This window comes from Salmo salar, chromosome 09 (assembly GCF_965601325.2).
Source record: "Salmo salar chromosome 09, fSalSal1, whole genome shotgun sequence".
Taxonomy (NCBI): Eukaryota; Metazoa; Chordata; class Actinopteri; order Salmoniformes; family Salmonidae; genus Salmo; species Salmo salar.
The window spans coordinates 149583564-149608563 of NC_138299.1; the positions used below are offsets into that span (position 1 = coordinate 149583564).

Consider the following 25000-nt stretch of genomic DNA (forward strand, 5'->3'; position numbering starts at 1 on the left):
GCCAGCCCCACGCATCAGGCCTCCAGTGCGCCTGCCCAGTCCGGGGTGACCTGTTCCTGCTCCCCGTACTCGCCCTGAGGTGCGTGTTACCAATCTGGCGCCACCTGTGCCAGCCCCACGCATCAGGCCTCCAGTGCGCATTCCCAGTCAAGAGCTTCCGGCGACAGTTCCCAGTCCAGAGCTTCCTGCGACAGTTCCCAGTCCAGAACCTCCTGAGACGGCCCTCAGTCCGGAGCCTCCTGAGACGGCCCTCAGTCCGGAGCCTCCTGAGACGGCCCGCAGTCCGGAGCCTCCTGAGACGGCCCGCAGTCCGGAGCCTCCTGAGACGGCCCGCAGTCCAGAGCTTGCTGAGACGGCCCTAAAGTCCGGAGCCTCCTGAGACGGCCCTAAAGTCCGGAGCATCCTGAGACGGCCCACAGTCCAGAGCCTCCTGAGACGGCCCACAGTCCGGAGTCTTCAGCGACGTCCCCCAGTCCGGAGTCTTCAGCGACGTCCCCCAGTCCGGAGTCTCCAGCGACGTCCCCCAGTCCGGAGTCTTCAGCGACGTCCCCCAGTCCGGAGTCTTCAGCGACATCCCCCAGTCCGGAGTCTCCAGCGACGTCCCCCAGTCCGGAGTCTCCAGCGGCGGTCCGCAGTCTCCAGCGGCGGTCCGCAGTCCGGAGTCTCCAGCGGCGGTCTGCAGTCCGGAGCCTCCGGCGATGATCTGCGGTCTGGTGACACAATGGCGGAGGGATCAGCTAGCGGAGCGGGGGCAACGCCCCGAACCGGAGCCCCCTCCTATGCTGGTAGAATAGCAGGATGTGAATGTTCTTCGTCCTGCACCAGAGCCGCCACCGACATTAGACCCTAACCCTCCCTGTTTTTTTTGTTGTTGTTTGGGGTTGTGCATTCGGAGTCCGCACCTTTGGAGGGGGGGGGATTGGTGCTGTCACAACCTGACCATAGAAAGCTTTTATTTTCTATGGTAGAGTAGGTCAGGGCGTGACAGGGGGTTTTGTCTAGTCTATTTTTTCTATGTTGGGGTTTTGTCTAGTTTATGTATTTCTATGTGGGGTTCTAGTTTTTGTAATTTCTATGTTGTTTTTTGGGGGGATGATCTGCAATTAGAGGCAGCTGGTCATCGTAGTCTCTAATTGGGGATCATATTTAAGTTGTTGTTTTTCCCATTAGGTTATTTTGAGTCAGTGTATGTTGCACCTCTTCGTCACGGTTTGTTGTTTTGTTTATGAGTTTATTTGTATGTCTTGCATAGTTTCACAGTTTAAATAAAATGTGGAACGAAACACACACTGTGACTTGGTCCCATTCTTCAGACAGCCGTGACACACACACACACACACACACGTTAATACACACACACACAGATTAATATACACACACACACACACACACACACACACACACACACACACACACACACACACACACACACACACACACACACGTTAATACACACACACAGATTAATACACACACACACACACACACACACACACACACACACACACACACACACACACACACACACACACACACACACACACACACACATTAATACATACACACACATTAATACACACGCACACATTAATACACACACACACTGCATAGACCCACATCATTCTTCCTCCCCCACATAGACACATTCACACATAACCTTGTTCATTAACATCCATTGATCCCATCAACCCCTTGTAGTGATGCCTTAGTTGATTGGCTGTCCTCCAGACCCGGCCCTCTCCCAGGTCAACTTGTGTGCTGCTGCAGCCTGTGGGATGGATGTACGGGGGCTTGCTCCATTTAACAGGTGTTGGGAGTCACTCCCATGGGTGTGGGGGCCTTAAAAATCTCCCATTAGGACTTGAACCTGTCACGGGTGACTGCTGGGAGGCCTTTAGGGCCACTTTACTGTACAATCACGTCTCAGCCTCGTTACCACGGGCAATACAGATGGAGCTAGATGAGATATGAGAGATGGAGCTAAATGTCTTTGTTTGTGTGTCAGTACATTGGTACCACACTAGTTTCCAATGGCTGAACCATACAGATGGATTCATATTTTCTACTGAATGTACTATGGTGTTATTTTTCTGCCCAGGGTAAAGAGAGGATTCAAAGACAGTGCTGTTTGTCTACAGACAAAGGCATCCGACAGAGTGTGGAATGAGAGGTTGAACTGAGCTGTTCAAGGTCTCCACAGCAGCAGCAGCAAGCTAGAGCTTTCCCTCTCTTATCCCTGAGAAATGGCTGGCTGCCACGGTCGGTCAGACAGGCAGCATCACATGCTCAACCGGATGGCTTCTGCTAGAGGGAACACGGCACAACAACACCCCACTGCTAGTGCCCTTCAGTCTCTGTCTCAGTCTCTGTCTCAGTCTCAGTCTCAGTCTCTGACACGCTCAGTGCTACAGCCCAGCACCCTTAAAAGCTGTGGCGTGCCTCATGCTTAACAGAGCTTTTGTCTCTGCTTCAGTGAGGTAACGTGATGTGCTGGCCCTGGGGAGAGGAGGGAGAGATGAGGGGGAGTGGAGGGGAGAGCCCCAGGACATGGTCAGGTAATGGGCGCTCTGCAGTCAGTCTGTCCCTCAGCCACAGAGCCACAGGTTATAATGAGAAGAGCTGTTCCATGGAGGGAGACTCCAAATGAACTGCAGCGCTGCAGAGACAGGAGGGAGGCGGGAGGCCCTGACAAGCTAAGAGCCCTCACCGTGGTTCCTGAATGCCAAAACAGGCCCTCGGGGGGAAGGAGTCATTCAAATTGATGGCTGTGCATCAGAGACATGCACTTTTTATAGGGTAATACATCTCATCCCCTACCACCTCCCCTTCTGTTTCTCACAGCGACATTCCCCTACTCCCCTCTTTCTTCCTCTCCCTCCCAACCCATCTCTTTATAAACCCCATTTTCCTTTCTTTTTTTCCACATATAGCTCCTGCTTTCATCCCTCCTCTTTTCCTCCCTCACTCTCAACATCTGTCAGCCTACAGTTTCCTGGCAGTTGACAAAGAAATAGAGAAATGGAGAGGGAGGGCGTGTTTTCTCCTGTCGACTGCAGCTACACTGCACCACGGAATACCTGGTATGTAGAAAAATACTATACCACTGTCTCAGTAGCAGACCTACAGCCCTACACACCCCTAATAACCATCCACCATGCAGCACAGCGCAGAGAGACCAGAGAGACCATTTGGAAGACAAGGTGTTGGCACTGGAAATGGCTGCCTCGTCCTTGTATTCATCACAGGAAGCTGCTCCGGGAGAGGATAATTAGAATGAGAATGATTTCTATTGGGAGTATTTGTTATATGTGTGTTGCGACTCTGGGGGGGAATGGTCATACGTCTTCTGGAACCTCGACAAGTTATGTTTAATTCTAGTTGAGTTCGGGGATGTATTGCAGCCTTGGCCAAGATAAGATTTTGAATTTGTACTATTTTCCTGTCAGACTTTTTGGCTGTTTGTTATGAAAGGTAGCAAACCTGAGCAACCGCCCAGGATGCCTGATGCACAACGAGCCATAAACAAGCCAGACCAGAGATATGAATCCCAATACAACCACATAGATCAGATGTGTTCACGCTCTGCACGCCTACTGGTCAATACAACCCTCACTAAAAGCCTGCGCATCCAATTACACTTAAGACATGTTGAAACATGAATTTCCGTTGGATATTTTCCATTCATAGAGACTTCTGTCACTTAGCTTCTGAGTCCTGTCATATCAAGGAATCTCCATAGCAACAGTGTTGGCACAACCCGTTGGCTGCGGCGCTGTGCTCAACCCACTCTCTATAGAATCTGCTCTGGCTAAAATATTGATCAGCGCTGAGATAGTTATTACTAGCTCCTAATTACCATCTCACTATTGGCAGGGTAGAAGGAATGAGTCATTTATGAATTTCACATGAGCAGCCAAAGTCAAGCCATCCAAGTGTAGCAATCTGCAGCCTATTCATCTTCCATGAATCATTTATTCTGTGATCGATTAAGTGATTTGTTCAGTCAGGGCAATTTGGCAGCAGCCAATGAAGAGCTGGGAACAGACGCGACTCTATTTGCTATTGTCTAATTAATGCAATAAACATCCCAGGTAACAAATGAACACATTTCCCTGTGATACTGGGAGGGTCACTCTCACTCTGCAGGGGCAGATGGGGTAGCCGCAACATCTGGGCTTTGATGTCACTACAGTGACTAATGGACCAGGACCAGGGCTTTGATGTCACCACAGTGACTAATGGACCAGGACCAGGGCTTTGATGTCACCACAGTGACTAACGGACCAGGACCAGGGCTTTGATGTCACCACAGTGACTAACGGACCAGGACCAGGGCTTTGATGTCACCACAGTGACTAACGGACCAGGACCAGGGCTTTGATGTCATCACAGTGACTAATGGACCAGGACCAGGGCTTTGATGTCACCACAGTGACTAACGGACCAGGACCAGGGCTTTGATGTCACCACAGTGACTAATGGACCAGGACCAGGGCTTTGATGTCACCACAGTGACTAACGGACCAGGACCAGGGCTTTGATGTCACCACAGTGACTAATGGATCAGGACCAGGGCTTTGATGTCACCACAGTGACTAACGGACCAGGACCAGGGCTTTGATGTCACCACAGTGACTAACGGACCAGGACCAGGGCTTTGATGTCACCACAGTGACTAATGGATCAGGACCAGGGCTTTGATGTCACCACAGTGACTAATGGACCAGGACCAGGGCTTTGATGTCATCACAGTGACTAATGGACCAGGACCAGGGCTTGATGTCACCACAGTGACTAACGGACCAGACCAGGCTTTGATGTCACCACAGTGACTAATGGACCAGGACCAGTGCTTTGATGTCACCACAGTGACTAACGGACCAGGACCAGGGCTTTGTGCTAGCTAGAGAAACACACCAAGCTTCAGACTTACTGCATCCTACCACTCTGGTGCTGTGTAGAAATGTCTCCCCCACTGACTTAAGCTATGACACATATAGAGTGCCACAGATACAGACCCCTCCGATTCAATCATCCGGGCTGAGAATCAGAACCACTTATGTGGAAAACTGAAGGAAAAACACCACAGCAGAAAATAGATGAGAGAAGACATGGCAAGTGGCGTGGTTAATTCTTCGAGTGCTTGCTGGCGGCTCTGGCAGAAATATGGGCGAGCATGCACATCGACATACTATACACACTGCTCGCACACACACACACCCACACACACACACACACACACACACACACACACACACACACACACACACACACACACACACACACAGAAAAACAAACTCATATACATATACACACAGTAGACTAAATCCTGGAAAAACAAACTCTCACAGACACACAGACGCTGAATAAGTTTAGAATCTCAGATGAGTGTGTGAGCTCTGTGTGGATTTACCTATCTACCAGAGCAGTAGAGTGACAGAAGTCTGGACTCCTCTGGGGAGCCTCCTGAATCCCTACAAAGGCTCAGTAACTGGTGTTATTGAGATGGGCCCCACTCTCTGCAACCCCTCTCTCACACACACACAGACACACACACACCCACACAGACACACACACAGACACACACAGACACACACACAGAGAGAGAGCGAGCAGGATGTGTGGGGTGCAGCAGGGGTACCTCCACACCTCTCCCCTGGGTAATTATTTTGACATTATTACATGTGCTCGAATCTCAGTCGCCTTGGCAAAGTGACAGGCAAATGTATCACTCCAGGGGGCTTCTGGGTTATCTGTAGCCGGCAGGGGAAGATAAATGATCAAATAAAAGCTCTCTCTGCTTAAATTGTTTCTACTAATTCCGTGGGGAGATTTATGAGTCTATTGATGCGTGAACGGAGATGTGTTAGGGATGTATGTTTGCACACAGGTCTGTGAGCGACGTAAACACGCAGGTATTGGTTATCTATAGATCCATCAGTCATCTATCAGCGTTAGAGCTTGCTCAGTGCAGCGCAGACATAATACATACTTTAGGAAGATGAGCCAAGGGTACTATAGTGAAGATGTGTAAAGTCCAGGACAGAGGTCAGCACAGCTTTAGATGCATGTTGTTGATAATAACACCGTTATGGTCTAATGTTATAGCATAATGTTATAGCATAATGTAATAGCATAATGTTATAGTCTAATGTTATAGCATTATGTTATAGTATAATGTTATAGTCTAATATTATAGCATTATGTTATAGCATTATGTTATAGCATAATGTAATAGTATAATGTAATAGCATAATGTTATAGTATAATGTTATAGTGTAATGTTATAGCATAAAGTTATAGTATAATGTTATAGTGTAATGTTATAGCATAATGTTATAGCATAATGTTATAGTGTAATGTTATAGCGTAATGTTATAGTATAATGTTATAGCATAATGTTATAGTATAATGTTATAGCATAATGTTATAGTATAATGTTATAGCATTATGTTATAGTATAATGTTATAGTCTAATGTTATAGCATAATGTTATAGTATAATGTTATAGTATAATGTTATAGCATTATGTTATAGTATAATGTTATAGTCTAATGTTATAGCATAATGTTATAGCATAATGTTATAGTATAATGTTATAGTATAATGTTATAGCATAATGTTATAGCATTATGTTATAGTATAATGTTATAGTATAATGTTATAGTATAATGTTATAGTCTAATGTTATAGCATAATGTTATAGCATTATGTTATAGTATAATGTTATAGTCTAATGTTATAGCATTATGTTATAGTATAATGTTATAGTATAATGTTATAGCATAATGTTATAGCATAATGTAATAGCATAATGTTATAGTCTAATGTTATAGCATTATGTTATAGTATAATGTTATAGTCTAATATTATAGCATTATGTTATAGCATTATGTTATAGCATAATGTAATAGTATAATGTAATAGCATAATGTTATAGTATAATGTTATAGTGTAATGTTATAGCATAAAGTTATAGTATAATGTTATAGTGTAATGTTATAGCATAATGTTATAGCATAATGTTATAGTGTAATGTTATAGCGTAATGTTATAGTATAATGTTATAGCATAATGTTATAGTATAATGTTATAGCATAATGTTATAGTATAATGTTATAGCATTATGTTATAGTATAATGTTATAGTCTAATGTTATAGCATAATGTTATAGTATAATGTTATAGTATAATGTTATAGCATTATGTTATAGTATAATGTTATAGTCTAATGTTATAGCATAATGTTATAGCATAATGTTATAGTATAATGTTATAGTATAATGTTATAGCATAATGTTATAGCATTATGTTATAGTATAATGTTATAGTATAATGTTATAGTATAATGTTATAGTCTAATGTTATAGCATAATGTTATAGCATTATGTTATAGTATAATGTTATAGTCTAATGTTATAGCATTATGTTATAGTATAATGTTATAGTATAATGTTATAGCATAATGTTATAGCATTATGTTATAGTATAATGTTATAGTCTAATGTTATAGCATTATGTTATAGCATAATGTTATAGTATAATGTTATAGCATTATGTTATAGCATTATGTTATAGTATAATGTTATAGTCTAATGTTATAGCATTATGTTATAGTATAATGTTATAGCATTATGTTATAGCATTATGTTATAGTATAATGTTATAGTCTAATGTTATAGCATTATGTTATAGCATAATGTTATAGCATAATGTTTGACTGGGTTGCTGGGTTTTCACAGTCTGATGGAGGTGGTTTGAAAGCCCTTCATAATAGAGGTGATGTGTTGTGTATGCTGTGGGTTTAGATTGGCAGAGTGATGATAGGTGTGGTGTTGTTTGGCTCTATGTGTGGAGAGAAGGGCTCTCTGTCCCTGATGGAACACTGACTGGAAGAACACTCACCTTCCATTGCTCATCAGACCCCCGTCAACACGCTGGAACGTCACTGGGGTCAGAGCGGAGGAGAGGAGAGAGGGAGCGCCAAGACATACAAGGAGAGAAAAGACAAAGCAATATGTTTGACTTTTCATATAATTTCAATGACATTGATGACCACATCAAGGCTGCATTGCCAACGCTAATACCGGTTGACCAGAGAGGGTTCTGATGGTTTTAGCCCCCAACCATTATCAGGATTTATCCTTGTGAACGATCGCAACACTGCACCCAATGCTCATGTGTCCTTCCAGTGTCTTCTGTAGCTGGCTGGATATTGATGGCTTCCCTAAGGGATGCAGAGGCCCCACAGTGTCCATTCTTATCATGGAAATTAGAACAAGGAAGCTGTGAATAAGGTAGCAGATTGCATTGCTTTGCATAAAGTGACACGTAATGTGTTTTTCTCAAAGACAAGATGCTTGATGAGAGCAGAAACTCATTTCATCTCTCATTTTTTGGTTTGAATTATTATCGGATTTGTGATTAAATCTCAGCCAAAATAAAAATGATTAGAAAAGGCAGAGGGCTCATTAATCAGGTAGAATTAGAGTTACAGATCTCTCTAGTAGCAGGGTACACTGACTAGCATGACGCTCAGAATCCATCTACATACAATAAATAAGGGTCTTTGTCAGCAGCTAGTAAAACTGTAGCAGCTCAGCGTAAGAGAACGTTTCATCTCTGCTCAACACAGATGACGACAATAATACATCAGAAATCTGAGCGTGCAAAACGTCAATGGATCACAGAAAATTAAAAAAAGAGAGAAAGAACCATAGAGTTTTGTAAATCACCCTGTGCGGATGACAGAGGAAATCACCCCATAAGGATGTCAGAGGAAATCACCCTGTGCGGATGACAGAGGAAATCACCCCGTAAGGATGTCAGAGGAAATCACCCCATAAGGATGACAGAGGAAATCACCCTGTGCGGATGACAGAGGAAATCACCCTGTGCGGATGACAGAGGAAATCACCCCGTAAGGATGACAGAGGAAATCACCCTGTGCGGATGACAGAGGAAATCACCCCGTAAGGATGTCAGAGGAAATCACCCCATAAGGATGTCAGAGGAAATCACCCCGTAAGGATGTCAGAGGAAATCACCCCGTAAGGATGTCAGAGGAAATCACCCCATAAGGATGACAGAGGAAATCACCCCGTAAGCATGTCAGAGGAAATCACCCCATAAGGATGACAGAGGAAATCACCCCGTAAGGATGTCAGAGGAAATCACCCTGTGCGGATGACAGAGGAAATCACCCCGTAAGGATGTCAGAGGAAATCACCCCATAAGGATGACAGAGGAAATCACCCTGTGCGGATGACAGAGGAAATCACCCTGTGCGGATGACAGAGGAAATCACCCCGTAAGGATGTCAGAGGAAATCACCCCATAAGGATGACAGAGGAAATCACCCTGTGCGGATGACAGAGGAAATCACCCCGTAAGGATGTCAGAGGAAATCACCCCATAAGGATGTCAGAGGAAATCACCCCGTAAGGATGTCAGAGGAAATCACCCCGTAAGGATGTCAGAGGAAATCACCCCATAAGGATGACAGAGGAAATCACCCCGTAAGGATGTCAGAGGAAATCACCCCGTAAGGATGTCAGAGGAAATCACCCCATAAGGATGACAGAGGAAATCACCCCGTAAGGATGTCAGAGGAAATCACCCCATAAGGATGACAGAGGAAATCACCCCGTAAGGATGTCAGAGGAAATCACCCCGTAAGGATGTCAGAGGAAATCACCCCGTAAGGATGTCAGAGGAAATCACCCCATAAGGATGTCAGAGGAAATCACCCTGTGCGGATGACAGAGGAAATCACCCCGTAAGGATGTCAGAGGAAATCACCCCATAAGGATGACAGAGGAAATCACCCTGTGCGGATGACAGAGGAAATCACCCTGTGCGGATGACAGAGGAAATCACCCCGTAAGGATGTCAGAGGAAATCACCCCATAAGGATGTCAGAGGAAATCACCCTGTGCGGATGACAGAGGAAATCACCCCATAAGGATGACAGAGGAAATCACCCTGTGCGGATGACAGAGGAAATCACCCCGTAAGGATGACAGAGGAAATCACCCCATAAGGATGACAGAAGAAATCACCCCATAAGGATGTCAGAGGAAATCACCCCATAAGGATGTCAGAGGAAATCACCCCATAAGGATGTCAGAGGAAATCACCCCATAAGGATGTCAGAGGAAATCACCCCATAAGGATGACAGAAGAAATCACAGCGTGCGGATGACAGAAGAAATCACCCCGTGCGGATGACAGAAGAAATCACCCCGTGCGGATGACAGAAGAAATCACCCCGTGCGGATGACAGAAGAAATCACCCCGTGCGGATGACAGAAGAAATCACCCTGTGCGGATGACAGAAGAAATCACCCCGTGCGGATGACAGAAGAAATCACCCCGTGCGGATGACAGAAGGAGAGAAGGAAAAAAGAGAATCCTACTTGAGTCTAGAAGTAGCTGATAGTAGTGTGGCTTATTTAATCATATCCTGTGATCCATTGACGTTTTGCACGCTCAGATTTCTGATGTATTATTGTCGTCATCTGTGTTGAGCAGAGATGAAATGTTCTCTTACGCTGAGCTGCTACAGTTTTACTAGCTGCTGACAAAGACCCAAATGTTGTTCCCTAGATGGAGAATAAAGGGAGGTAGGGCTGAACATTCCTTCACTCCTCTCCTCCACTTTATTTTCCAACAAGCCAAGGCATGTGCCAAATAAAGTCTTCAGAGAATACAGGAAGAAAGGAGGAGAGGAGATGGGGTTTTCTTATTAGTGATAGTGTGACACAGAGAGGGCTGCTGGTAGGACAACCTCTTCACTTTGTCATCAACCAACCAAAACATCTTTACCACAATCATTCTGGAACTGTACACTAGCATGTTGCACTATATAAGTGAAAAACCAACCCCAACACAGTAATGAACTAAAACAAGAAAACCCCCTCAAAACCTTACTGTTATTTTGCTTCAATCATACCACTCTAGCTTATTTACATACTTTGACAGTGGATCTCCAAAAGAAAATGGTTGACATTCCTTATTCACCATTACTCTATAGCTTCTTCTCTTTATTCCACTACCAAGAAACTAATCTCTCTCCCTCTATCTCTCCTACAGTATATCTCTCTCTCCTATCTCTCCTACAGTATCTCTCTCTCTCCTACAGTATCTCTCTCTCTCTCCTACAGTATCTCTCTCTCATATATCTCCTGTAGTATATCTCTCTCTGCTATCTCTCCTACAGTATATCTCTCTCTCCTATCTCTCCTACAGTATCTCTCCTACAGTATCTCTCTCTCCCTCTCCTACAGTATCTCTCTCTCCTATATCTCCTATAGTATATCTCTCTCTGCTATCTCTCCTACAGTATATCTCTCTCTCCTATCTCTCCTACAGTATCTCTCCTACAGTATCTCTCTCACCCTCTCCTATCTCTCCTACAGTATCTCTCTCTCTCTCCCTGTCCTATCTCTCCTACAGTATATCTCTCTCTTTCTCCCTCTCCTATCTCTCCTACAGTATCTCTCTCTTTCTCCCTCTCCTATCTCTCCTACAGTATCTCTCTCTCTTTCTCCCTCTCCTATCTCTCCTACAGTATCTCTCTCTTTCTCCCTCTCCTATCTCTCCTACAGTATCTCTCTCTCTTTCCCCCTCTCCTATCTCTCCTACAGTATCCCTCTCTCTTTCTCCCTCTCCTATCTCTCCTACAGTATCTCTCTCTCTCTCTCCCTCTCCTATCTCTCCTACAGTATCTCTCTCTCTCCCTCTCCTATCTCTCCTACAGTATCTCTCTCTCTCCCTCTCCTATCTCTCCTACAGTATCTCTCTCTCTCCCTCTCCTATCTCTCCTACAGTATCTCTCTCTCTCCCTCTCCTATCTCTCCTACAGTATCTCTCTCTCTCCCTCTCCTATCTCTCCTACAGTATCTCTCTCTCTCTCACTATATTTCCTAGGAGGAAGAAGAGGATGGAGAAGGGAATAGGGAGGCTGATACTGTGCTCTGCGGTGTGGAAGCCTCTGATGTCCCTATCTTTGCTCAGACACATTTATTCTCCGCTGTGGAGGACTTTAATGTTACCCAGCCTGACGTGGCTGTGCCCTGCTCCTTCCTCCAGATAAGCACTTCTCCAATATGAATAGGGATGAATCCTCTTTAATAAGCATTAAGGGGTGAAGACATAATCAGCGTATAAAATCCCATCAAATCTTCTTCCCTGCTGGTCGCGTGCCTCGAAAACCTGTGATTAACCTGTCCTGTATGACAGCTTTACTGTAGGAGTCAGGGACAGACAGTAGGACACTGTGTGTGGGCATCACCTCATCTCCTAGCTCACATCCTAAATGACACACTACCTCACTCATACACTCAGTGACATTAAAATACAACCACCAAAATATTCATATCTAAACCAGTCCTCTTTGTCCCCTTCAGTCCTTGACTCATTGTCCTCTCCCGGTGGACACCACCCTGATCCTCCCGCCTCAGTGCAGTGTGCTTACAATCTAATACATACACACATACACTATTCACTTTCACTAGTACGTTTGAGTGGAACACTTATCTTCCAGCGGCCAGAGCACCAGGTGAGAATAGGGAGTGGGTGACTGTCTACAGGGAGATCGGGCAGAGGAGCAGGGGGTGTATCACAGATAGGATTTGCTGACTGGAGTGGCTAAGCTACAGCCAGGACCCCCAGCCAGCCTCCCTGCACTGGCGTTATCTCAGTCGCACTGCTGGTACTGGACCAGTAGAGAAGAACCCCAGTCTGAGGGACTCATTTCATATGTAATGGACTCTGTTCTCCTCAATTCATCCATATCTCTCCAGGAGAGTACACTGAGCAGACAGAGGCTTTTCTCTCCTGTATTTACACTTTCTTACATCGAGAGACAGGGGCTGATTGCTTGCTTGCTCAGCATTGGTGCCAGTCAGGTCCACTTTGGGAGAGCATGTACTGTAAATCCTTTACAGTATAGGGGGCTAACATTGTTACAGTTATCAATTTAACTGCAATTAACCAATTAGTCCATGGTGTATAGAGTAGCAGAGCCACTTAACGCTATGAAGAGGGATAAAGAAGACTACCAGAGTAGCCGTTGAGGATATTTTAGAAGGGCAACATAATCACATATATAATCCCCAATCAACACCAACAGCTGTAGAAAGAGAAGGACCCCTTCAAGCCCAATGCATACCTCACAGGAATATCAATAGGAGAGTGAAGAGTCTTTAGGAGGAATACCGACTACTATCAAAGAGGAGAGTGAAGAGTCTTTAGGAGGAATACCCACTACTATCAAAGAGGGGATAACAGAGTCTTTAGGAGGAATACCCACTACTATCAAAGAGAAGAGTGAAGAGTCTTTAGGAGGAATACCCACTACTATCAAAGAGGGGATAACAGAGTCTTTAGGAGGAATACCCACTACTATCAAAGAGAAGAGTGAAGAGTCTTTAGGAGGAATACCCACTACCATCAAAGAGGGGAGTGAAGAGTCTTTAGGAGGAATACCGACTACTATCAAAGAGGAGAGTGAAGAGTCTTTAGGAGGAATACCCACTACTATCAAAGAGGAGAGTGAAGAGTCTTTAGGAGGAATACCCACTACTATCAAAGAGGGGATAACAGAGTCTTTAGGAGGAATACCCACTACTATCAAAGAGAAGAGTGAAGAGTCTTTAGGAGGAATACCCACTACTATCAAAGAGGGGATAACAGAGTCTTTAGGAGGAATACCCACTACTATCAAAGAGAAGAGTGAAGAGTCTTTAGGAGGAATACCCACTACCATCAAAGAGGGGAGTGAAGAGTCTTTAGGAGGAATACCCACTACCATCAAAGAGGAGAGTGAAGAGTCTTTAGGAGGAGTACCGACTACTATCAAAGAGGGGATAACAGAGTCTTTAGGAGGAATACCCACTACCATCAAAGAGAAGAGTGAAGAGTCTTTAGGAGGAATACCCACTACTATCAAAGAGAAGAGTGAAGAGTCTTTAGGAGGAATACCCACTACTATCAAAGAGGAGAGTGAAGAGTCTTTATGAGGAATACCCACTACTATCAAAGAGGGGATAACAGAGTCTTTAGGAGGAATACCCACTACTATCAAAGAGGAGAGTGAAGAGTCTTTAGGAGGAATACCCACTACTATCAAAGAGGAGAGTGAAGAGTCTTTAGGAGGAATACCCACTACCATCAAAGAGGAGAGTGAAGAGTCTTTATGAGGAATACCCACTACTATCAAAGAGGAGAGTGAAGAGTCTTTAGGAGGAATACCCACTACTATCAAAGAGGAGAGTGAAGAGTCTTTAGGAGGAATACCCACTACCATCAAAGAGGAGAGTGAAGAGTCTTTAGGAGGAATACCCACTACCATCAAAGAGGAGAGTGAAGAGTCTTTAGGAGGAATACCCACTACCATCAAAGAGGAGAGTGAAGAGTCTTTAGGAGGAATACCCACTACCATCAAAGAGGGGAGTGAAGAGTCTTTAGGAGGAATACCCACTACCATCAAAGAGGGGATAACAGAGTCTTTAGGAGGAATACCCACTACTATCAAAGAGGAGAGTGAAGAGTCTTTAGGAGGAATACCCACTACTATAAAAGAGGAGAGTGAAGAGTCTTTAGGAGGAATACCCACTACTATCAAAGAGGAGAGTGAAGAGTCTTTATGAGGAATACCCACTACCATCAAAGAGGGGAGTGAAGAGTCTTTAGGAGGAATACCCACTACCATCAAAGAGGAGAGTGAAGAGTCTTTAGGAGGAATACCCACTACTATCAAAGAGGAGAGTGAAGAGTCTTTAGGAGGAATACCCACTACCATCAAAGAGGAGAGTGAAGAGTCTTTAGGAGGAATACCCACTACTATCAAAGAGGAGAGTGAAGAGTCTTTAGGAGGAATACCCACTACCATCAAAGAGGGGAGAACAGAGTCTTTAGGAGGAATACCCACTACTACCAAAGAGGAGAGTGAAGAGTCTTTAGGAGGAATACCCACTACTACCAAAAAGGGGAGTGAAGAGTCTTTAGGAGGAATACCCACTACCATCAAAGAGGAGAGTGAAGAGTCTTTAGGAGGAATACCCACTACCATCAAAGAGGAGAGTGAAGAGTCTTTAGGAGGAATACCCACTACCATCAAAGAGGAGAGTGAAGAGTCTTTAGGAGGAATACCCACTACTATCAAAAAGGGGAGTGAAGAGTCTTTAGGAGGAGTACCCACTACTATCAAAAAGGGGAGTGAAGAGTCTTTAGGAGGAATACCCACTACTATCAAAGAGGAGAGTGAAGAGTCTTTAGGAGGAATACCCACTACTATCAAAGAGGAGAGTGAAGAGTCTTTGGGAGGAATACCCACTACTATCAAAAAGGGGAGTGAAGAGTCTTTGGGAGGAATACCCACTACTATCAAAGAGGGGAGTCCCAACAGGAATACCAGACAGAGAGAGGAACATCACAGCCAGAGGATGGAGGTTCAGTGAAACACCGATGGTCACAACAGCCAAACACAGCAGCACAGTACAGTATGACAACCAGGCTGATGACTGAGCAGGGATGGGACAGCTGTTTGCAGTGCTCAGGCCCTGCCCTATTACAAATCCAGAGTGTTTTCAAAGGATGAATTTAAGCTATTTCAGGCCATCTCTTCTAGCAGTAAGAAAAGAGGTGAAATATGGGTTTTTGCCACCTCAAGCTGGGGTTTGGATTTATATTGGGCAAGACCTGGAATCTGTCAAACATATATAATGTAGGCAGGAGAGGAGAGGAGGGACCTGTGGCGGGATGTGGGGGGACGGACGGACAAATGAACAGTACCTGCAGGGGTGAAGGTGAAGGACTGAACTGTAAAACAAGAAGACAGAGAAGTCGTGTGTTAAAAGCCTACAGAGGTGCTGTAAGCGTTGCTTTGGGGGCCTCTGCACACTGGGGCTGGGGGCCAGGGAGGCGAAAGGGGGGCAGAGGAGAGGAGCCAACCCCATGACCCAGTATGCATGGCGGCAGCCAGGAAAGCAGCTCAGAGGCCAGAGAGATGTAGAGACAACAGAAACAAATCAAAGAAAACACAACATATACAAAATGTAGCAAACAGAAATGAAGGACAGGCTACAGCCATTTGACTGACTGTAGCAAGATCAAAAGTCAGTTTGCGCTAAGACATTGAATAAATGTCAAAAAAGAGATGTGCAAGAAGAAAAAAGCCAACCTTTTGAGAGATAACAATTTTCTTGTACAAAAGCCATTGTTGAATAACATTACATGCATTACTAATATTCTGTCTATCTCCAACTCTCTAATTAAATAGTCTGGCAGTGGAAGACTGTCCATGGTGGATGGCTGTATTGACTATCTCCAACTCTCTAATTAAATAGTCTGGCAGTGGAAGACTGTCCATGGTGGATGGCTGTATTGACTATCTCCAACTCTCTAATTAAATAGTCTGGCAGTGGAAGACTGTCCATGGTGGATGGCTGTATTGACTATCTCCAACTCTCTAATTAAATAGTCTGGCAGTGGAAGACTGTCCATGGTGGATGGCTGTATTGACTATCTCCTACTCTCTAATTAAATAGTCTGGCAGTGGAAGACTGTCCATGGTGGATGGCTGTATTGACTATCTCCTACTCTCTAATTAAATAGTCTGGCAGTGGAAGACTGTCCATGGTGGATGGCTGTATTGACTATCTCCAACTCTCTAATTAAATAGTCTGGCAGTGGAAGACTGTCCATGGTGGATGGCTGTATTGACTATCTCCAACTCTCTAATTAAATAGTCTGGCAGTGGAAGACTGTCCATGGTGGTTGGCTGTATTGACTGAGGTCGAACACCCACACTCTGAAATGTCAGGGTCGGTGTAGGAGGATGGATGGACTGGCTCCAGCTCCAGCATGGCTCAGTCCTGAGTGACCGGCCAGACTAGCAGAGAATCAGTTGTACCAGCAACCCAACCCACGCAACCCCTGCCACCCTAGGAGAGTATCAACACCGTGGGAGGACGTGTCAAACATTACAACCATCACAACATGATTCACACCAACACTCTGCTCTGACAGTACAGATATAGAAATACCCCTTCACAATAGAGTTAATAAAGAAGTCATTAAAACACAGTTTAGTGATGCCTTTGAGGAAGTTTGTTGAGTGCTCTGTATTCGTGGCAAGAAGCAAACTCCCAGAGGTAGAGTGTGTGAACCTACAGTACGGTTTGTATGTTGTGTGCAGAATTTGCGTCTGTGTGTACTCTCCAGGAGGCTGGTCTAACCTGCGTAGTTGCTGTGTGTACTCTCCAGCCTACTGGTCTAACCTGCGTAGTTGCTGTGTGTACTCTCCAGAAGGCTGGTCTAACCTGCGTAGTTGCTGTGTGTACTCTCCAGCCTGCTGGTCTAACCTGCGTAGTTGCTGTGTGTATTCTCCAGAATGCTGGTCTAACCTGCGTAGTTGCTGTGTGTATTCTCCAGCCTACTGGTCTAACCTGCGTAGTTGCTGTGTGTACTCTCCAGCCTACTGGTCTAACCTGCGTAGTTGCTGTGTGTACTCTCCAGAATGCTGGTCTAACCTGCGTAGTTGCTGTGTGTACTCTCCAGCCTACTGGTCTAACCTGCGTAGTTGCTGTGTGTACTCTCCAGAATGCTGGTCTAAACTGCGTAGTTGCTGTGTGTTCTCTCCAGCCTACTGGTCTAACCTGCGTAGTTGCTGTGTGTACTCTCCAGCCTACTGGTCTAACCTGCGTAGTTGCTGTGTGTACTCTCCAGCCTACTGGTCTAACCTGCGTAGTTGCTGTGTGTACTCTCCAGCCTACTGGTCTAACCTGCGTAGTTGCTGTGTGTACTCTCCAGCCTACTGGTCTAACCTGCGTAGTTGCTGTGTGTACTCTCCAGAATGCTGGTCTAACCTGCGTAGTTGCTGTGTGTACTCTCCAGAATGCTGGTCTAACCTGCGTAGTTGCTGTGTGTACTCTCCAGAATGCTGGTCTAACCTGCGTAGTTGCTGTGTGTACTCTCCAGAATGCTGGTCTAACCTGCGTAGTTGCTGTGTGTACTCTCCAGCCTACTGGTCTAACCTGCGTAGTTGCTGTGTGTACTCTCCAGCCTACTGGTCTAACCTGCGTAGTTGCTGTGTGTATTCTCCAGCCTACTGGTCTAACCTGCGTAGTTGCTGTGTGTACTCTCCAGAATGCTGGTCTAACCTGCGTAGTTGCTGTGTGTATTCTCCAGAATGCTGGTCTAACCTGCGTAGTTGCTGTGTGTACTCTCCAGAATGCTGGTCTAACCTGCGTAGTTGCTGTGTGTACTCTCCAGAATGCTGGTCTAACCTGCGTAGTTGCTGTGTGTACTCTCCAGCCTACTGGTCTAACCTGCGTAGTTGCTGTGTGTACTCTCCAGAATGCTGGTCTAACCTGCGTAGTTGCTGTGTGTACTCTCCAGAATGCTGGTCTAACCTGCGTAGTTGCTGTGTGTACTCTCCAGCCTACTGGTCTAACCTGCGTAGTTGCTGTGTGTACTCTCCAGCCTACTGGTCTAACCTGCGTAGTTGCTGTGTGTTCTCTCCAGAATGCTGGTCTAACCTGCGTAGTTGCTGTGTGTACTCTCCAGAATGCTGGTCTAACCTGCGTAGTTGCTGTGTGTTCTCTCCAGAATGCTGGTCTAACCTGCGTAGTTGCTGTGTGTACTCTCCAGAATGCTGGTCTAACCTGCGTAGTTGCTGTGTGTTCTCTCCAGAATGCTGGTCTAACCTGCGTAGTTGCTGTGTGTACTCTCCAGAATGCTGGTCTAACCTGCGTAGTTGCTGTATGTACTCTCCAGAATGCTGGTCTAACCTGCGTAGTTGCTGTGTGTACTCTCCAGCCTACTGGTCTAACCTGCGTAGTTGCTGTGTGTACTCTCCAGAATGCTGGTCTAACCTGCGTAGTTGCTGTGTGTACTCTCCAGAATGCTGGTCTAACCTGCGTAGTTGCTGTGTGTACTCTCCAGAATGCTGGTCTAACCTGCGTAGTTGCTGTGTGTACTCTCCAGCCTACTGGTCTAACCTGCGTAGTTGCTGTGTGTACTCTCCAGCCTACTGGTCTAACCTGCGTAGTTGCTGTGTGTATTCTCCAGCCTACTGGTCTAACCTGCGTAGTTGCTGTGTGTACTCTCCAGCCTACTGGTCTAACCTGCGTAGTTGCTGTGTGTTCTCTCCAGGATGCTGGTCTAACCTGCGTAGTTGCTGTGTGTACTCTCCAGCCTGCTGGTCTAACCTGCGTAGTTGCTGTGTGTTCTCTCCAGAATGCTGGTCTAACCTGCGTAGTTGCTGTGTGTACTCTCCAGAATGCTGGTCTAACCTGCGTAGTTGCTGTATGTACTCTCCAGAATGCTGGTCTAACCTGCGTAGTTGCTGTGTGTACTCTCCAGAATGCTGGTCTAACCTGCGTAGTTGCTGTGTGTACTCTCCAGAATGCTGGTCTAACCTGCGTAGTTGCTGTGTGTACTCTCCAGAATGCTGGTCTAACCTGCGTAGTTGCTGTGTGTATTCTCCAGAATGCTGGTCTAACCTGCGTAGTTGCTGTGTGTACTCTCCAGAATGCTGGTCTAACCTGCGTAGTTGCTGTGTGTACTCTCCAGAATGCTGGTCTAACCTGCGTAGTTGCTGTGTGTACTCTCCAGCCTACTGGTCTAACCTGCGTAGTTGCTGTGTGTACTCTCCAGAATGCTGGTCTAACCTGCGTAGTTGCTGTGTGTACTCTCCAGAATGCTGGTCTAACCTGCGTAGTTGCTGTGTGTACTCTCCAGAATGCTGGTCTAACCTGCGTAGTTGCTGTGTGTTCTCTCCAGAATGCTGGTCTAACCTGCGTAGTTGCTGTGTGTACTCTCCAGAATGCTGGTCTAACCTGCGTAGTTGCTGTATGTACTCTCCAGAATGCTGGTCTAACCTGCGTAGTTGCTGTGTGTACTCTCCAGCCTACTGGTCTAACCTGCGTAGTTGCTGTGTGTACTCTCCAGAATGCTGGTCTAACCTGCGTAGTTGCTGTGTGTACTCTCCAGAATGCTGGTCTAACCTGCGTAGTTGCTGTGTGTACTCTCCAGAATGCTGGTCTAACCTGCGTAGTTGCTGTGTGTACTCTCCAGCCTACTGGTCTAACCTGCGTAGTTGCTGTGTGTACTCTCCAGCCTACTGGTCTAACCTGCGTAGTTGCTGTGTGTATTCTCCAGCCTACTGGTCTAACCTGCGTAGTTGCTGTGTGTACTCTCCAGCCTACTGGTCTAACCTGCGTAGTTGCTGTGTGTTCTCTCCAGGATGCTGGTCTAACCTGCGTAGTTGCTGTGTGTACTCTCCAGAATGCTGGTCTAACCTGCGTAGTTGCTGTGTGTACTCTCCAGAATGCTGGTCTAACCTGCGTAGTTGCTGTGTGTTCTCTCCAGAATGCTGGTCTAACCTGCGTAGTTGCTGTGTGTACTCTCCAGAATGCTGGTCTAACCTGCGTAGTTGCTGTATGTACTCTCCAGAATGCTGGTCTAACCTGCGTAGTTGCTGTGTGTACTCTCCAGAATGCTGGTCTAACCTGCGTAGTTGCTGTGTGTACTCTCCAGAATGCTGGTCTAACCTGCGTAGTTGCTGTGTGTACTCTCCAGAATGCTGGTCTAACCTGCGTAGTTGCTGTGTGTACTCTCCAGAATGCTGGTCTAACCTGCGTAGTTGCTGTGTGTACTCTCCAGCCTACTGGTCTAACCTGCGTAGTTGCTGTGTGTTCTCTCCAGCCTACTGGTCTAACCTGCGTAGTTGCTGTGTGTACTCTCCAGAATGCTGGTCTAACCTGCGTAGTTGCTGTGTGTACTCTCCAGAATGCTGGTCTAACCTGCGTAGTTGCTGAGCCCCTTCCTCTTCTTCCTCCTCCAGTACAGCCAGATACTGAAGCCCATGAGGATCACCCAGCAGGCCCCTCCGATCCCCGCTATGAACGCTGGCTGCTTCACCACGTCTGTGATCTGCTCCGTGATGCTGTTGTTCCTGTTCCCACTTATGATCACGTCACGGAAGTCCTTACCTGGGGTGGGAGGGACAGGGGGGACAGGGGCGACAGGGCGGACAGGGGGACAGAAGGGAGAGGGGGGACAGTGTGAGGGTGTGTATGCCAGGTTGTTTGTTGAAGCGGTGAAAAAGGATTCAGCATTATAATAAACCATTTTTTTATTACAATTGCTAGCCGGCTGGGGACAATAGCAGTACCATAATAGTCCCCACATATTCACTAAGAGCTCAATTCTTTCTCAAGATATGCCTTCAACCTCCATGGGAGATGTACAGGAAAATGTGAATTTCATGCACAGACCTGTAGTTAGGATTGAGCTCCAGGTGTAGATATGGTAAGATACGAAGGCAACACCAGCCTCTCGTCAATAACAGCTAACATATTGACTGAGAGAGTAGAACATGGCTGTGGTGGGTGTGCTGTGAAACCTAACGTGCAGACAGAGAGGGGAGGGAGGCTAAATCCTACAAGCTGATGACAACCCCTCAGGTGATCCTGCTGTTTGGTTAGCTCAGACTCTAATTCACTTCAATAAAATAGACCATGTGAGATGAGAGGCACACCCTGCTCCGTATCGATCTACCAATCGAAGCTCACTCTGACTTGTCTGCCTGACACTATAGGAGTTGGTTCTCAGAAGAGTACACATGACAATATATCTGCAATCTTTGGCTTGGAGAACTGTGAGAGGGATTATAGGAGTGATATTGGGGAAAAACACTATGCTATAGGCCAAGCCATCAGTTATTGGTCATATCAGTCCCTGGTCCATATAAATTACACAGACCTACACCACAGCCTGGCTACACATCAGAATAACAGACCTACACCACAGCCTGGCTACACATCAGAATAACAGACCTACACCACAGCCTGGCTACACATCAGAATAACAGACCTACACCACAGCCTGGCTACACATCAGAATAACAGACCTACAGCCTGGCTACACATCAGAATAACAGACCTACACCACAGCCTGGCTACACATCAAAATAACAGACCTACACCACAGCCTGGCTACACATCAAAATAACAGACCTACACCACAGCCTGGCTACACATCAGAATAACAGACCTACACCACAGCCTGGCTACACATCAAAATAACAGACCTACACCACAGCCTGGCTACACATCAGAATAACAGACCTACACCCCAGCCTGGCTACACATCAGAATAACAGACCTACACCACAGCCTGGCTACACATCAGAATAACAGACCTACACCCCAGCCTGGCTACACATCAGAATAACAGACCTACACCACAGCCTGGCTACACATCAGAATAACAGACCTACACCACAGCCTGGCTACACATCAAAATAACAGACCTACACCCCAGCCTGGCTACACATCAGAATAACAGACCTACACCACAGTCGTTCGTTCTAAATGTTCTATTGCCATACTGGATGACAATGTTCTAGCTAGCCAACTACAGCAACGTTCTAGCTAGCCAACTACGGCTAACTTACAGTCACGTCAAACAGTGCAGCCAGAATAACAAGTAGCTGCATTTGTTTAAGCTATATTCTAGTGACAATTATTTGGATACATCCATAACAATGTGCTATTGATGAGTGATTTCACCTTGCATAGAACATGTGGTATCACCTCAGGACACTGTTGTTCAGAGGAGCTAGCCAACAACACAGCTAACACAATCACTTCAAACTGAAGCTGGAAAGACTGCAAACTAGCTGCACTTCCTTTCATTTGACCTGTTTTCTATTGACATTTATTTGTATATATCCATACAAATGATGCTGATTCATGATTTGGACTGAAAAAAGCTGCCTGCCTGTCTGTCTCGTCCAGACTCCCAACATATTCATTACTATGCGACAGCTGGAGATCAAATTTGAATATTGAAACAATGTTGGAAATGTCTCAGAGACATCGGAACCTTTTTTTACATTTTCGTATAAAATGACATACCCAAATCTAACTGCCTGTAGCTCAGGACCTGAAGCAAGTATATGCATATTATTGATAGCATTTGAAAGGAAACACTTTGAAGTTTGTAGAAATGTGAAATTAATGTAGGAGAATATAACACATTAGCTCTGGTAAAAGATAATATGAAGAAAAAAACATGCATTTTCTTATATATTTAAAAAAATGTTTTAATCATCTTTGAAATGCAAGAGAAAGGCCATTATATGACTTAGGAGTATAGGTGCAAGTTAGATTTTGGCCACTAGATGGCAGCAGTGTACGTGCAAAGTTGTCCACTGATCCAATGAACCATTGCCTTACTGTTCAAAATGTTGTATCAAGTCTGCCCAAATGGTTTATTGATACATTTTCAAGTACATAATTGTGCACTCTCCTCAAACAATAGCATGTTATTCTTTCACTGTAATAGCTACTTTAAATTGGACAGCGCAGTTAGATTAACAAGAATTTAAGCTTTCTGCCCATATAAGACATGTCTATGTCCAGGGAAATGTTCTTGTTCCTTTCAACGTCATGCTAATCACAAAAGCACACGTTAGCTCAAACGTCCCACGGGGGGGGTCACCGATCCTGTAGAGGATACAAATCTCCGCTGTTGAAAACTAAATGTTAGTCTAAAGGAAATGTGAGATAATGATTATTTTTATCGAGATCAAGTTCATAAATTGCCTGACTGGGCTGATGAGACAGTGGATTGCGCAGCCAGATGGAACAGAGTAAATAATCATTTTAACGTCTTACATTTAGCCAGTGGTTACTTGTGGAATAGACACCGTCTGAAATGCGGTTTTAATCAATCAGTACTCAGGACTAGACCCACCCGTTGTATAGTCTACCATAATGCCCCCTTTCATGTGTTTCCCTTCCCGTTCCACTCCCCCTGGGTCTCTTACCAATGACAATGGGCTGAGGTTCACTCTTGACCCCCACACCTGCACTGGTGCTGGCAGCCACCTCCACCCGATACAGCACCCCCACTTGAAGCCCCCCCACAACCACCGACCGGATGGCTGCATCCACCGTCTTATTCACGTGGAATCGTGTCTCATTCCCTAGGCACCAGATCTGAATCGAGGGGGAGAGACAGAGGAAGAGAGAGCATAGCATCCTGTCATAGTGGGGTCAGGTTGAGTATTATTTTGATTCTGATGGCCTCTCAGTAAGCCATCAGTCATCAGGTTACATCCAGTCTATCTTCTCACAGTAACCTGCCTTGTACTCCTGGATGATGCCGTTCTGGTGTTCTGGAGGAGGGGGGTCCCAGGAGATGCTGATGGAGGTGCTGTTCTGGTTGCCCACCGTCAGGACTGTAACCTGCAGGGGAGGGGCACTGGGAGCTGGGGTTGAGGGGAGACAGATGGGGGGCGGAGAAAACAATAGATGGTCAGGGAAGAGGGAGAGGGGGAGAGCATTCCGTTCTCCGTTACACACAACCTCACAAACACGCACACGCACACACACATCATCTTTATTGTGAGGAGGAGTGTGTGTAGTTGTTAGCAGGTGGAAGACACAGGTGGCTGTGAGAGAGCAGCAGCTCATTAGAAGGGGATTTACATGGAGAACAGGGAGGTTTGACATAGCTCTCTTTAACATTCCACTATGATTAAATATCCCAGGCCTGCTCCTGCGCCTGCTTCAACACAGAGGGATTTACACACAGAATACTGCTATTGATTTTCAGAGTAACACCCAGGCAGTCAGACAAGCACCCTCAGTCAAGCTAAGACTCCTCCATTGACTCAGCCAGGGTGACATGTGGGTCAACAGGCTTATAGGAGGAGCCGTACAGCAGTGCAGCCATACATGAGGACAATTTGAAGAAATGTATTTTGAGGAGAATTGAAACATGGGGCTAGGTAAACATATTGACTGGTTTCATCACTCAGCCAGGTGGAACTAAAGCCAGTGGGGTAGAGAGCAGGGGGGAGGCTCTAAAGCGAGGCACAGCTCTATAGATGGGGTGTGTACATGGCCTGAGAGACAGAGCCCAGAGCCCACAGCAGACACCAGCCCCTGAGAGAAAGAGCCCACAGCAGACACCAGCCC

The 25000-nt window shown here is 45.7% G+C and overlaps 1 protein-coding gene across 10 annotated transcripts in view; it reads right to left on the reverse strand.

The window, feature by feature from the left end:
* LOC106613191 (roundabout homolog 2) overlaps positions 1 to 25000 on the reverse strand; it is a 607381-nt gene that overhangs the window by 41138 nt on the left and 541243 nt on the right. For 6 of the 10 annotated variants that reach the window (XM_082956430.1, XM_082956433.1, XM_014215208.3 and 3 more), the window contains exons 15-19: positions 24164 to 24288; positions 23845 to 24016; positions 20813 to 21001; positions 15798 to 15824; positions 7905 to 7947 (exon numbers count right to left, since the gene is read on the reverse strand). In XM_082956430.1, the coding sequence (XP_082812556.1) occupies positions 7905 to 7947; positions 15798 to 15824; positions 20813 to 21001; positions 23845 to 24016; positions 24164 to 24288 (556 nt within the window). The remainder of the gene's footprint in view (positions 1 to 7904; positions 7948 to 15797; positions 15825 to 20812; positions 21002 to 23844; positions 24017 to 24163; positions 24289 to 25000) is intronic. The other 4 variants (XM_082956436.1, XM_082956431.1, XM_014215219.3 and 1 more) reach the window with 1 other exon arrangement.